General features: G+C 50.6%; 1 protein-coding gene across 8 annotated transcripts in view; it reads left to right on the forward strand.

Annotated features, from left to right (window-relative positions):
• BCORL1 (BCL6 corepressor like 1) overlaps nt 1-14,090 on the forward strand; it is a 63,951-nt gene that overhangs the window by 22,122 nt on the left and 27,739 nt on the right. For all 8 annotated transcript variants that reach the window (XM_058714574.1, XM_058714572.1, XM_058714573.1 and 5 more), the window contains 4 exons: nt 2,203-2,293; nt 2,579-5,851; nt 10,829-10,994; nt 12,091-12,171. In XM_058714574.1, coding sequence (XP_058570557.1) covers nt 2,203-2,293; nt 2,579-5,851; nt 10,829-10,994; nt 12,091-12,171 — 3,611 coding nt within the window. The remainder of the gene's footprint in view (nt 1-2,202; nt 2,294-2,578; nt 5,852-10,828; nt 10,995-12,090; nt 12,172-14,090) is intronic.

Raw genomic sequence — 14,090 nt, forward strand, 5'->3', positions numbered from 1 at the left:
CTGGCACTCAGGCATGGGTATGGCTGGAGTGGCCAGGACTGCTGCTTCCACTGCCCCTGCCACCCCCAGAGTCCCTGGGCTTGCAGGCTGGCTCTGCTGGTGTCTGGTGGCTATCTTTGAGGGTGGGGTTCCTGCATTCAAGGTGATTTTATTCGGGGGTGGGAGTCCAGCAAGGGCAGGGGGTTGATATGCAGCTAGATCCCCTTTGTTTGGTTGGGAGCCCCTGCAGGTGGGGTCCCCAGCCCCTCAGGTGGGGTTCGCAAGGGAGAGGGCAATGCTGCTTGTTTCCCTTTGCCACCGTCCTCCTTCCAAAACCATCACTGGCCAGTCCAGTTGGAATATGCTTCTCCCTGGCCCAAGGCTGGGAGTATAGGCCTTGCTTTTCTGGTCTCCCAGGAGCTGTTGTCAAAGTATGTTTTCCCTTTCCCCCAGGGCCCCCTTCCTCCCCTTCCTCGAGACCCCTGACTGCATCTCCAGCCCTTGCCTGTCCTTACACTCATTTCTGTTTGTCACCAGCAGTCATTGCCAGCAGTGGAACCCTCCCACTTCTGCCAGCCTAGTTGCGTTTTAATGGGACTAGACAGACATTTCCCCCTGGTTAGCCCCTTCTGGAGCCCTGAAACAAGGGGAAGAGGCCTGTGGTGATCTCCCTTGCCTTTTTAGCTTCTCTTGTCCCAGGTACAGTTTTGGAGTCCATCACCAGTGCCCTGTTCCAGTGAGAGGGAGGGAGTTAGCAGGACCCTCCCCATTTTTGTGGGGGTTGGCTACAGGCTCCCTGACTGTCCTAGGCTAGGGTGGCTGGTGAGGCAGATGCTGGCTTCTTCCTGGGCTGTTGGAGAGCTGAGGGCAAAGACGCAAGGTGGCCCACCTCCCCAGAGGCACACAGAGCATTCCTGTGCATTTCCCCATTGGAGCTGTGCCATAGCGCTTCAGCTTCCAATAAAGTTGGAGATTTATTCTTGCACCCAGACCTTCAACTCAGCCACTCACCTGGGCTCTTGCCCCATTAGTGTCTTCCCTAGGGCAGAGAGTGACTCTTCTCAAAAAACTAAATTTCTAGTGGGTATTTGTCCTGTCTTGAACTTCACCTTGTAGTCCTAAGTTTATTTTAAGAGAGAAAGAGAAGCCCAATCAAGCTTCTTGCTGTCAGCTCAGAGCCCACTGTGGGGCTCGATCTCATGAACCATGACATCATGATCCGAGCTGAAACCAAGAGTCAGATGCTTAACTGACTGAGCCACCCACGTGCCCCTATTTTCCAAGATTCTTACTCAAAATCTAGAGAAGACTTTTTGAGTAGATTGGAGTTCAGTTAGGTTTTTCTCCTTTGGGACTGAGCTCTCTGGTGTTCAGCCCTTTCCTTTGCAATATACCAACTTGAATTTGGAGTCTGTGGCCTTGCAGGCCACCCTTTGGGATGAGAGTAGATGAAGGAGGAGTGGGGAGTTGGCAGGCATGGCGTGCAGGCAAGGATAGAAATGTAGGAGGGCAGGCGCTGGCTGGAGTTTGGTGGTGCTTTAGAAAAGGGGAAGAGGTGCCCCGGAGGGAAAGAAGTCATGCCCTTGAAATGCCCCTCAGCACCCAGTGACCTGGTGGCCTCGAATCAGTATCATTACGCGCCCTAATAAATGTGTATCTGCTCTAGGCAACCCCATCGGGTGAATAGGTGATGATTCAAATTTAGAACATGACACACAATGGAGGTGGTTATTTGTTTTAGAAAAGGATTACCCTTATGATACCAGCAGCCAACTTCCCTTATAGACTTAAAATAAGAGTGTACTTAAGAGAAAACTGGTTTGCATGCCTTTTGAGATCTTCTGTGATTCATCTCTCCCCTTTTGGCAATGCCCAGTACGTGCCGGACGATCACCTTGATGGGTAAGCTCTGGGGACAAAGCAAAGGTGCTGGGCTGTCATCCACACTCCTGGTGAGAGCCCCAGAAAAAAAGGATACACAGCCCAAAGAGGGGAGTCTAGTCAGATTGGGCTCCTTTACAAGAATTTGCAAAGCTGGGCATGCAGGCTCCGGCTTGTGACTTCAACCCCTCCAGTTGCTTGTAATGTCCTCCCAGCCACCAAGGGAAGTGGGACAGGAAGGTTTTATGGGAACCCAGGCAGGCAGGAGGTGTTCTGCCGAAGGTGGTGTTGGCCCAAAGGCTAGGCCTCATGGCTCTTCTCTGGTTGTGTCTCCCATGCTAGAAGAGCACCTCTTTCTGATGAGGAGTCCACGTCAGGTGACTGCCAGCGGTTTGGATCTCAGGAGTTTTGTGTCAGCAGCAGTTTTTCCAAGGTAAGGGGCCATGTGAAGCCACATGTCGCCCGCCAAAGGGCGGAGCCAAACTGCCCCGGGCAACGTGCCCAGTCTGCCATCCCAAGAAGGGGGGCAGGAAGGAACAGGGTATTTCCCAGGACTTGCCGTATGTGAGACAGAAATTGGCCAGCTGCTCTTTGCCTCTGCCGAGACCCGGTTGGTCGAGTTGCAAAGAGGACCAGCAGTCGCTTCTCCTGGGCCTCGGGACACTTGCGCCATCCGCAGAGAGCTAGCTAAGACGGGCACGCTGCTCTGTCGTTGCAGGTGGAGCTCACAGCAGTTGGAAGTGGCAGCAATGCCCGGGGGGCAGACCCAGATGGCAATGCAGCAGAAAAACTTGGGCACAAGTCAGAAGACAAGCCTGACGACCCCCAGCCAAAAATGGACTATGCTGGGAGCGTGGCAGAGGCTGAGGGCCTATTGGTGCCACTGAGCAGCCCCGGAGACGGGCTCAAGCTTACCACTCCCGACAGTGCCGACGCTGCCAACAGCAGGGCTGACTGCTCCTGGGCTCCCCTCGGCACCCAAATGAGCAAACAAACAGACTGCTCAGCAGCTGGGGTGAAGGCTTTGGACTCTCGGCATGGTGTTGGGGAGAAGAATACTTTCATTCTGACAACTCTGGGGACTGGAGTCCCTGTGGAGGGAACCCTGCCTCTGGTCCCCACTAACTTTAGTCCGCTGCCAGCCCCCATCTGCCCCCCCGCTCCCAGTTCAGCTTCCGTCCCCCCGTCTGTTCCAGATCCATTCCAGGTTCCCCTCTCCGTCCCCACCCCAGTGCCCCACTCTGGGCTTGTTCCCGTCCAGGTCGCCACCTCAGTTCCAGCCCCATCCCCTCCCTTAGCACCAGTCCCAGCTCTGGCTCCAGCGCCACCGTCGGTGCCCACACTCATCTCTGATTCGAACCCCCTTTCGGTTTCAGCCTCTGTCTTGGTGCCTGTGCCAGCTTCTGCTCCCCCCTCAGGTCCAGTCCCCCTGTCGGCTCCAGCCCCTGCCCCCCTCTCGGTCCCAGTTTCGGCTCCTCCCTTGGCTCTGATCCAGGCCCCTGTGCCCCCATCAGCTCCAACTCTGGTCCTCACGCCTGTCCCCACTCCAGTTCTGGCCCCCATGCCGGCGTCCACACCTCCGGCAGCTCCCGCCCCTCCGTCGGTGCCAATGCCCACCCCAACCCCATCTTCTGGCCCACCCTCCACCCCCACCCTCATCCCTGCCTTTGCTCCCACGCCAGTGCCTGCACCCACCCCAGCCCCAATATTCACTCCAGCCCCCACGCCCATGCCGGCCGCCACACCGGCTGCCATTCCCACCTCTGCACCAATCCCAGCCTCCTTTAGTTTGAGCCGAGTATGTTTTCCTGCAGCTCAGGCACCAGCTATGCAAAAAGTACCCCTGTCCTTTCAGCCAGGGACAGTACTGACCCCGAGCCAGCCGCTGGTATATATCCCACCTCCGAGCTGTGGGCAGCCGCTCAGTATGGCCACACTGCCAACCACTCTGGGAGTCTCCTCCACTCTCACACTCCCTGTCCTGCCTTCATACCTTCAGGACAGGTGTCTCCCCGGTGTGCTGGCCTCCCCAGAGCTACGGTCTTACCCATATGCATTTTCTGTTGCCCGGCCTCTGACTTCAGATTCCAAGCTGGTCTCTCTGGAGGTGAACAGGCTTCCCTGTGCTTCCCCATCCAGCAGCACCAGCACCCAGCCTGCACCCGATGGGGTCCCCGGGCCTTTGGCAGATACTTCCCTCTCTACGGCTTCTGCCAAGGTGCTTCCAACCCCACAGCCTTTGCTGCCAGCCCCCAGCGTGAGCTCAGCCCCGCCACACCCTGCCAAGATGACAGGTGGTGCCGAGCAGCAAACAGAAGGGACTTCCGTCACCTTCTCTCCCCTCAAGTCACCTCCACAGCTGGAGCGAGAGATGGCATCTCCACCTGAGTGCAGTGAGATGCCCCTCGACCTCTCCTCCAAGTCCAACCGCCAGAAGCTTCCATTGCCCAACCAACGCAAGACACCTCCCATGCCCGTATTGACCCCTGTGCACACCAGCAGCAAGGCCCTCCTCTCCACAGTCTTGTCTAGGTCTCAGCGCACAACCCAGGCTGCCGGTAGCAATGTCACCTCCTGCCTGGGCTCTACTTCCTCGCCCTTTGTCATCTTTCCCGACATTGTGAGGAACGGGGACCCAAGCACCTGGGTGAAGAACTCGACTGCGCTGATCAGCACCATTCCTGGCACCTATGTGGGAGTGGCCAACCCAGTGCCTGCATCCCTGCTGCTGAACAAAGACCCTAACTTGGGCCTCAACCGAGACCCCCGCCATCTCCCCAAGCAGGAGCCCATCTCCATCATTGATCAAGGAGAACCCAAGAGCACTGGTGCCCCCTGTGGCAAGAAGGGCAGCCAGGCTGGGACTGAGGGACAGTCAAGCACAGTCAAACGTTACACCCCAGCCCGCATTGCCCCCGGGCTGCCGGGGTGCCAAACCAAGGAGCTCTCTCTGTGGAAGTCCACGGGGCCAGCAAATATTTACCCACGGTGTTCAGTTAATGGGAAACCCACCAGCACCCAGGTCCTGCCTGTTGGCTGGTCACCATACCACCAAACGTCTCTGCTTTCCATTGGCATTTCCAGTGCCGGGCAGCTGACGCCCAGTCAGGGGGTGCCCATCAGGCCCACCAGCGTTGTTTCTGAGTTTTCTGGTGTGTCACCTCTCAGCCCCAGTGAAGCTGTGCATGGACTTCCAGAGGGGCAGCCACGGCCTGGAGGCCCCTTTGCTCCAGAGCAGGACACTGGCACAAAGAACAAAACTTGCCGGATTGCTGCCAAGCCCTATGAAGAACAAGTCAACCCTGTCCTCCTGACTCTCAGCCCTCAGACAGGGACCTTGGCACTGTCTGTCCAGCCTAGCAGTGGGGACATAAAAGTGAATCAGGGGCCTGAGGAATCCGAGAGCCACCTCTGTCCTGACGGCACTCCTAAGATGGAAGGTTCCCAGGGGGCTTGTGGCCTGAAGCTGGCAGGAGATACGAAGCCTAAAAACCAAGTGCTGGCCACCTACATGTCCCACGAGCTGGTCCTGGCCACCCCCCAGAACCTGCACAAGATGCCCGAGCTGCCTTTGCTACCTCATGACAGCCGCCCCAAGGAGCTTATCATGGATGTGGTCCCGAGCAGCAAGAGGGGCTCCGGCACAGAGCTTTCACAGCTTGGAAGTCAGGTGGACCTGGGGCGGGTGAAAATGGAGAAGGTGGATGGTGACGTCGTCTTCAATTTAGCCACCTGCTTCCGCACCGATGGCCTCCCAGCAGCTCCCCAGAGGGGCCAAGCTGAAGTTCGGAATAAGGCTGGGCAGGCTCGAGTGAAAGAGGAAAGCGTGGGTGTCTTTGCCTGCAAGAACAAGTGGCAGCCAGACTCCGTGGTGACCGATGGGGCGACTGAATCTCTGCCGCCCAAGAAGATGAAGTTTGGCAAAGAGAAGGATGCTGAGGAGCAGCAGCCACAAACCAAGGTCATAGTCCGGAGTTCCCATGGACCCAAGGTGAGTTCTGGGCTGAGGTCGAGGGCAGGGCCGGGACACCAGAAGTCTGCTTTGTCCTGCAGATGTCAGCCTCCCATGGCAGTGTTCTTGAGAAGCTCTGTGAACTGAAGGCTTGTGTAAAGGCTTGGAAGGCTTGTGTAAAGTGAATAATGACCTGCTGTCCCCTTTCTAAGTCACATTTTCCATATATGGTGTTTTAGTGTCAGGAGGGGCTGGCTTGTATTTTATAGGATGTGGGAAATGATTTGGTCCCCGAGGCCAGGGAAGCCATTGTCCCACATGAGGTTGGAGAGCAGGAGAAGGGATTGATGACGGAAATCAATTGATAACAGGCTCTTCCACACATAACCATTCTTCCTTTTCCTTTTCTGAGATGACTGCTGGCCTTGAGAACTAGGGATTCTCAAGGGGAGGGAAGGGGCCTTGGACAGAGTTGTTCTCTGCACCGCTGGGGGTGCCTGCTTAGGATTAGGCTGGGAGTTTTGTGGCGCCGGAGCCAATTCCAATTCAGCTTCTGGGCTCATCTGACAGTTTCCTACCTGCCCAGTGCTTGGTGGGAGGGGCAGCTTCAGGTTTCAACCCATCGGGAATGTGGTTTGGAAGGCAGGTGGGTGTCTGCTTCTGGGTTCTTCATGGTGGCAGGGTTCTAGGCAAAAAGATGGGTAAAGAGGATTCCATTTCAATCCAGTGGTACTCCAGAGGGGATCCAAAGGCTGCTGGTGATCCAGGGAAATTCTTGAAGCACTTGAAGATAAGGCTTCTCAAAAATATGGAGCAATTTAAGGGTGCCTGGCTGGCTCAGTCAGAAGACCATGTGACTCTCGATTTCAGGATCAGGAGTTCGAGCTCCATGTTGGATGTACAGATTATTTAAATAAATAAATAAACTTTTTAAAAAATATGGAGTGATTTCAAGTTATGTTAAGAAGCCTTCAAACTGAATGTTGATATACACTAATGAACAGATTTCTAGCTAGAGTGCCATTAATTTGGGTTTGTGGCAGAAGCTCTTAGTCTTTTTTGGACCATAAAGCATTTTGAGAAGCTGCTAAGACCCTGTTCACAGAAAATGACCTCGGAATTTTGCCAGTAATTTCAAGTTCTTGGACCCATCCCCTCCACAAAGCCAGCCCATAGGCTCCAAATTAAGAACCCCAGGGATAGAGCTTAGGTGGGTTTTCTCAGTGACTTCACAACCACTTCTGTGTGGCAAACATGCCAAGTAGGAACACAGGTCATGACATAGTAGAGCATATGTATAGCATTTACTCAGGTAGCTGTGATTTGCCCTTGATAGTAATAAGAAGAATAATTTAGGGACACCTGGGTAGCTTAGTCGGTTAAGTGTCTGACTCTTGATTTTGGCTCAGGTCATGATCTCACAGTTGGTGAGATCGAGACCTATGTCAGACTCCACACTGAGAGTGCAGATCCCGCTTGGGATTCTTCCTCTCCCTTTCTCTGTGCCCCTCCCCTGCTCATGTGTGTGTGCTCGCTGTCTCGCTCTCTCTCTCAAAGTAAATAAATAAAATTTTAAAAAAGAACATTAGGGGTACCTGGGTGGCTTAGTTGGTTAAATGTCTTGACTTCAGCTTAGGTCATGATCTCACAGCTTGTGAGTTTCAGCCCCACGTCTGGCTCTGTGCTGACAGCTCAAGAACCTGGAGTCTGCTTCAGGTTCTGTGTCTCTCTTTCTCTCTCTGCCCCTTCCTCTCTCTCTCTCTCTCTCAAAAATAAATAAACATTAAAATATTTTAAAATGTTATTAAAAAAAGAACAGTAATTCTTGTCATTATATGTACTATACACAACATACCAAATGCTTTCTACAGATGTCATCTAACTTAGTCCTTACAATAACCCTATGAAGTGAATGCTATACCCAATTTACAGATAGGAACATGAAGGAAACAGACTGAATGGGTAAGTTACCTAAAGTGACACAGCTACTAATTGGTAGAGCTAGAACTCAAACTCCAGTCATTGGCTCCAAAGTTCATGTTCATCTTCAGCTCTGCCACACTATCTTCTCTCCTTATGTATAACTGTTTCACTAACCATTGGCAAGTGTTTGTTGAGTTATTGCTACATGCCAGTCCCTCCCAGGCACTGAGCTACATCTTCAGGAGGGCGGTGCAGCCTTTTGGTGAGCAGTATAGTTTCTGGAACCAGGCACAGTGCCTGAGTTTAAGTCTTGGTCCTACTTTTCCCTAACTATGTGGTTTCAGTCAAATGACTTAATTTCTCTGGCCCTCAGTTTCTTCATCTGTACAATGAGACAATAATAGTATGTCCTCATAGGGCTGTGTAAAGATTAAATGAGGTGATGTTCTGAAATATCCAGAATAGGCAAATTTATAGGGACAGAAAGTAGAATAGTGGTTGTCTAAGGTTGGAGGAGATGGGGAAATGGGTATGGGGTTTCCATTTGGGGTAATGAAAAAGTTCTGGAACTAGGTGATGGTTACATGACTCTGTGACTACTAAAAACCATTGAATTGTAAACTTAATCAAATGAATTGTATGATATATCTGAATAAATTACCTGTCAATAATGTTGTTGTTAAAAAAAAAAAAGAGTAAATGAGGTGATATATTTGAATGCTTAGAACAGTGCCTAGCACATAGTAAGTAAGTGTTCGGTAAGTGTTTGTGGATGCTATTGTTATTGTTAGTGTTACCAACAAAATAGATACGGCTCCTGCTCTCATGGAGCTTATGTCTTACAGGAGACCTGATGACAGGCTGGCACTGCCCCTGACTATATTAGATGAATAGTTCATTGGGCCCACTGACAGATACCCAGGACAGAGAATAAAGTTACAAGATCTGGGGCCTTGTAGCAGCCCTTAGCAGCTTCCTATAATGATTTATGAAATTTCCACTTTGAGGGGAGAGTAAATAACTCAGATCTTTATTTTCTTGTCTTCCATTTTCCTGAGAAAGAAACTGTTGATAAGCAAAGTAAGATCAGGGCTTAATTCAAAACAGCCCCTGTCAGGGTATGGCTAAGAATTAGAATAGTGTCCTGTCTCCTATACCACCTGCCCTAGGGCCTCATGGAATTCTGAAGGGTTGGCTGAATCATCAGCAAAGGAAGAGTTCTGCTTCATCTGGTGCTGGGTGTATTTTATTGTTTTCTCATCCTTTGGAAAATTCTTTGGAAAACCTTTCAAAACTCTGTTAACCAAAACATTCATCTTACACGGTCTCCCCATCCACCCAATTTTTTGCCTAAGTTGGAGCATGCAGTGTGTTTTTACTCTCAGTGCTGCCCTTGCAGAACTTACAGACAGAAATCCTTTCTAGATGTTCTGTTTTACTTGTTTTTGTCTGTCTTAGGAAATAAAAGTTAATGGTCTGCACTTGAAAGAGCCAGCTAAAAATGATATTCAGAAATAAATAGGACATGTTCAGATTTATATGCATTTAACTTTATTCCCCCTGACTTAAAGTGATCTTTCTCTGGCCATTCCTAAAGGTGAGATTTTAAGCCAACAGTTCCCCATCTTTCTATTTCCTCCCCAGTTCTTTTTTTGTCCTAACACATTGGTTTGTAGGAACTAGCAGCAAGCAAAAGGGGGAAACTGAGACTTGACTTTTTAGCTCAGCCCTCTGCTGAGTAAGAAGCAGGAGTAGTTCGCTGGGTAGTAGGAGTCCCTGGAATTTGATGGGGAAGGTGACTCCCTGATGCTGGAGAATTGAGACACCCCCCAACACCACAGAAAATGTTCTATTGATAAGACATCTGCCATCCCCGTAGCTGGAGCTATACAGTAATAACCTTCTAGAAGGTGGCATGTGAGTCGGCTTGGGGGAAAACAACCCTTCCTTTCTTCCTAGGGCCTCCTTTCGTTGTTAAAACGTTTTGCTTATTACTCACTTCCGGGATGCTAGAATACTGGAAATCCCTACCTTGCCCTATTTCTTGTTTGGTGGCATGGAGAGACCTCAAAGCTTATGAGGATATGTGGCTGTTAGGCTGAGAGAGTCCTTGCGCTGTGTAAGCAAGGCCATTGTGCCTATCGGAGAGAGCGGGCTGAGCAGAAACAGTGAAGGACGTGAGCAGGGAGGGAGAAGAGCAAGAGCTGCTGTGGAGAGGCCCAGGTGGGAGCCAAGAGCCCTAGGCCCCAGTCCCAGTTCCACCACTTTCTCACTGCAGGCACAAATGAGCTAATTTGTAGATTTGCCTGCTAAGTGGCAGTCACACCTGGGTCTGTGTGTTGCCCTGGACAAATTCGTGTAACGTCTTGTCTTGGAGCCTCAGTTTCCTTGTCTGTTCAATGGGGATGATATTAGCTTCTCAGTTTGGGGTTGTCAGGAAAATCAGATCAAATAACAGAGAAGAGAACATTTTGAGATTTTGAAAGTGCTGCAGAGTGTAAAGTGGCATTATTAATACTGCCTCGGCCTCTTCATTGTCTTCCATAAGTATGGGGAGATTTGAATTGCTCCTGTGTCATGCCTTTCTTCTTGTCTTCGTTGAGTCTATTTTCTGGTATTAATTTACACATGGAAATAGACCATTTTTCTTGAGTCAGCCTGGACTAAGAAATTGTTTTCAGTTGTTGGTAATAGTACCATTCGCATTGAAGTTATTTGACCAATGTAGTCAGTCACCCATCTTGCCGAAGAGGCATTTTTGTTTTCTGCCCGTCTCTATTGCCGTTTGGATGAACCTCACTTTTTTGCACCTTTCAAACTGACTTCAGGTGTTAATCCTGCTTATGAATGCAGGCTCTGTAGACCTGTAAATACGATGGGGTGTGGATATCTATGGGGATTAGCTAGGGCACTGGATTCAGTCCAGAAAAGCCTCTGTAGCCCACTGTGGAAGGCAGCAGGCGGCCCCTTCCCCTGGCCCCCACCTGGGCAGCTCATGTCCATGTGTCCAACGGGGCACAGGACTTCCCATTGGGAAAGCTTTCTTAAGAAGCGAAACTGACCTCAGACCTGACTCTCTCTGCCTTTCCACAGTGCCGGAAGCCGCCTAGTGACCCCCAGGAACCCACCAAGAAGAGCCCCAGGGGGGCTTCAGATTCAGGAAAAGAGCACAATAGAGTCAGGGTAAAGCACAAGCACCGGAAGCCAACAAAGCCGGATTCCCAGTCTCCAGGAAAACGAACCGATGGCCATGAGGAAGGTAGGCTCAACAGGTCCTGGCCCCCTGGGCTGAGCTGCAGAGGGCTCCCTGGGGCAGGTCTGTGGGGGGGGGGGGAGGTGGCAGATGGCTCTGGACTGCCCGGGAAAGTCCAGGGAAAGACTCCCTTGCTATGGAAGTGTGATGTAGTTTACGCCTCTGAAATCAGAGGCAAGGGCGAAGGGAAAAGGGGCTTGTTCTATTCCCCCTGGTGACTAGAATAAGGTACACTCTGAGGACCAAAGAAGTTGGTTTTCAGACAAACGTCAGTCATACAATAGAGTAGCCAACCCATTACTCTGCAACAGGTCTAGGCTTAGAGAAGAAATGGGGTTCATGAAGATTGAGACTGAAACAGCTGGAGGGAGGTTCATTACACCTTTTTCTCTACCTTTGGCATATTTGAAAACTCCCATTATACAAATTTTAAAATTAATACCTAGCTAGCTAGCCAGAAGGGTTTATGGAAATCTTAAACCCTTTACTTAGGGACACACAGGATGTTTAGAGTATGGAAGCAGGTACTTGACTTGTACGCTCTGCCACTTCTAGTTTCTTGGTGCCCTCATGAGAGAGAGCTGCCCAAGTAGTGCCACGGGCAGTAGCATGTTTCCATGGCCTTGCCTGTCTGACATGACCGCCTCTTCCTAGTCTGTTCTTCTATAGGAGTGTTCCTTTGTCCACTGTTCCCTGCTCCCATCTTCCTGCCTCGCTCAGTCCTTTAAGATCCATTGAGGTTGCCCTTCTCTGGCACCTGCTCCAGCTCACTATAACTTCGTGGAGGTGCAGCAGCCCCGTAGTCATGCAGGCAGGCAGACCTTCAACTTTCTGGCATGCTGGCAAATCGATTCTGTACACAGCCTTTTTTGGTGTCAGCAAAAATGACCCAACTCCCAGTTTTCAGAAACCACTGGGAACTGCTCCTTCTCTAAGAGATGTACATAGGTGATAGCATAAGGGGAGCTAACAAATGTGACCAGGAAAAACACACGACCCCCCCACCTTGATTTTTCATCTGAGCCCCTCAGGGGTGCTTTCAGTACTTTGACTCTGATTGTGATATTTCTGCCTTCTTCCCTGAAACCACACATCACTCCAGGTTCCTTGGAGAAGAAAGCAAAGAGCAGTTTCCGTGACTTCATCCCCGTTGTTCTGAGCACACGGACGCGCAGTCAGTCTGGTGAGTGAGTCTGAAGCCGTGGCCCATATTGGCATTTCTCTGCAAAAAGAGGTAGAAATCTGGTGGAGTGATTTCACCACTGGCCCAGGTGGAGAGTTGGGAATTTGGTTCACTGTGCTAAGATGCCCTGCTCCTTGCAGGGACAAGAAAGCCCAGGGTGGGGAGGGGGAGCCTTGCCCACGATTTTAGGACCGTTTGCTTAGCTTTTCCAAATGGGATTTGACATCTCTGTTGGCGGCCGATGATGGAAAGAGGAAAGGCATGTGTTGCTCAGGAAGACTGACCCACTCCATGCTTGGGCCTCTCATGATTATTGGAGCCAGTCTCAGGCACGGACATAGAACCTTTGGGCTTATTGCCCTATGCGACAGGCGTCAACAAAATTGGAAATGGTCATTGAGTTATCAGGGCCAGTAGAATCACATTTGGTCCCTGAATTTGTATTCAGCGTCTAAAAGAAGATAGCTGTTTCTAACTACCACTGTTGTCTGCTAGCCTCCATGTTGGTTCGTAGCCCTGGAAGTGGTTGCCCCGGTTCACCCATATTTCCATGCAAAGTGGATAGAATGGGAAAGCAGGGCACAGTGTAAACTCATCTATCTGACATTCTATTAACTGGCACTCAGCACATAGAGAACGCAGTGATAATTGGGGCTCATAATGACGGCCTGGAGGCCTCGCAAAATCCTGAAGTGTCTTCTGAATCATCAAAGAGTGATTACATTATGCCCAGTCCCGTTTTACTGTTAAACACATTGTACTGTATTTGATTCTTTGGAAATTGGTGATCTCTGTGTGATCTCTATGGTGATTCTGTATTAACCAGAATATTAGATTAACCAGAACACTTCGTTCCCTGGCTGGTCTGTATATGGAAAGTTTGCTGGATATTTGTTGTCTTTGAGCAGTCTGACTGACTTGAAGCTTTGGTTAAGGGCTGCTTTCTTTGCCTCAAACCATTTCTTTCTTCTGCTCACCTCGCTTGTGTTTGGGGATTGTCGAGTTAATAGCAAGTCTTTGGGAGAAAGATGATGGTGTCTCAGCTGTTTCTGAAGAAGATCGTCAGATCTGCTGTTGTGCTAAAACCAGGCCAATTTAGGGTTATACTTTTGTTGTTAGTAAAGTTGAAGGGAGGAGTGGGGATGAAAATGGCCTCTCACCAAGAGGGTGGGGTGGGGGAGGGCAGGAAAGGTACCCTCATGCTGGGGTGGTCAGTGATGAGCCTGCTCAGTGGTGAGGAACAGCTGCAGTGGGGAGGGGGGGGCAGGGAGAGAGCTCCACCCCTGGACTCTTGGCCACTCATTAGGAGGTGGGGTCAATGTAAGGGAAGAGGGCCTGGCTGAGGAGTATCTGGGCGGGACTAACCCAGGCTGTGTCACAGGAAAGGAACTCCTTGCTTTGCTTTTCCTGAGACTCTTCTTTTGTGATGATTCTGCTTATCCAGGGTGGCTCTGTCAGAGAGATTGGTGGTCACATAGCGGGCAGGGGCGGGGGTGCCATGCCGATCTGCCCTCCCTTACCTGCCACTGAACCCTAATTTCCCAAAGGGCAGGGACCTGTGGCCCCCTCCTGGTCCTCACCTAATGCTTGGTGCCTTGTAAGCACGAAGTAAGAGTTTGTGCAATGAATTAAAGTCACAGCAACATGGATGAGGAAGGGCGTGTGTTTTGGATACTCGATATTTGTGTGGTATGTTGGACTCTGTAAAGTGCTTATGGGTGAATTATCTCATTTGAGCCTCAAAACAGTCCTTTGAGGCCAGTAAGGCAAAGAACAGTGTCCCCGTTTTATAGAGAAGGAAACAGAAGTGAAAGAACTTTCCCAGAGCACACAGCTAATAACTGGCAGAGACTGAACTTGAACCCAGACCTTCAAGCTTCTAATCCAGGGCACTTGCTTCGACACCATACTCTTTGTCC

The sequence above is a fragment of the Neofelis nebulosa genome, chromosome X (genome assembly GCF_028018385.1).
Source record: "Neofelis nebulosa isolate mNeoNeb1 chromosome X, mNeoNeb1.pri, whole genome shotgun sequence".
Taxonomy (NCBI): Eukaryota; Metazoa; Chordata; class Mammalia; order Carnivora; family Felidae; genus Neofelis; species Neofelis nebulosa.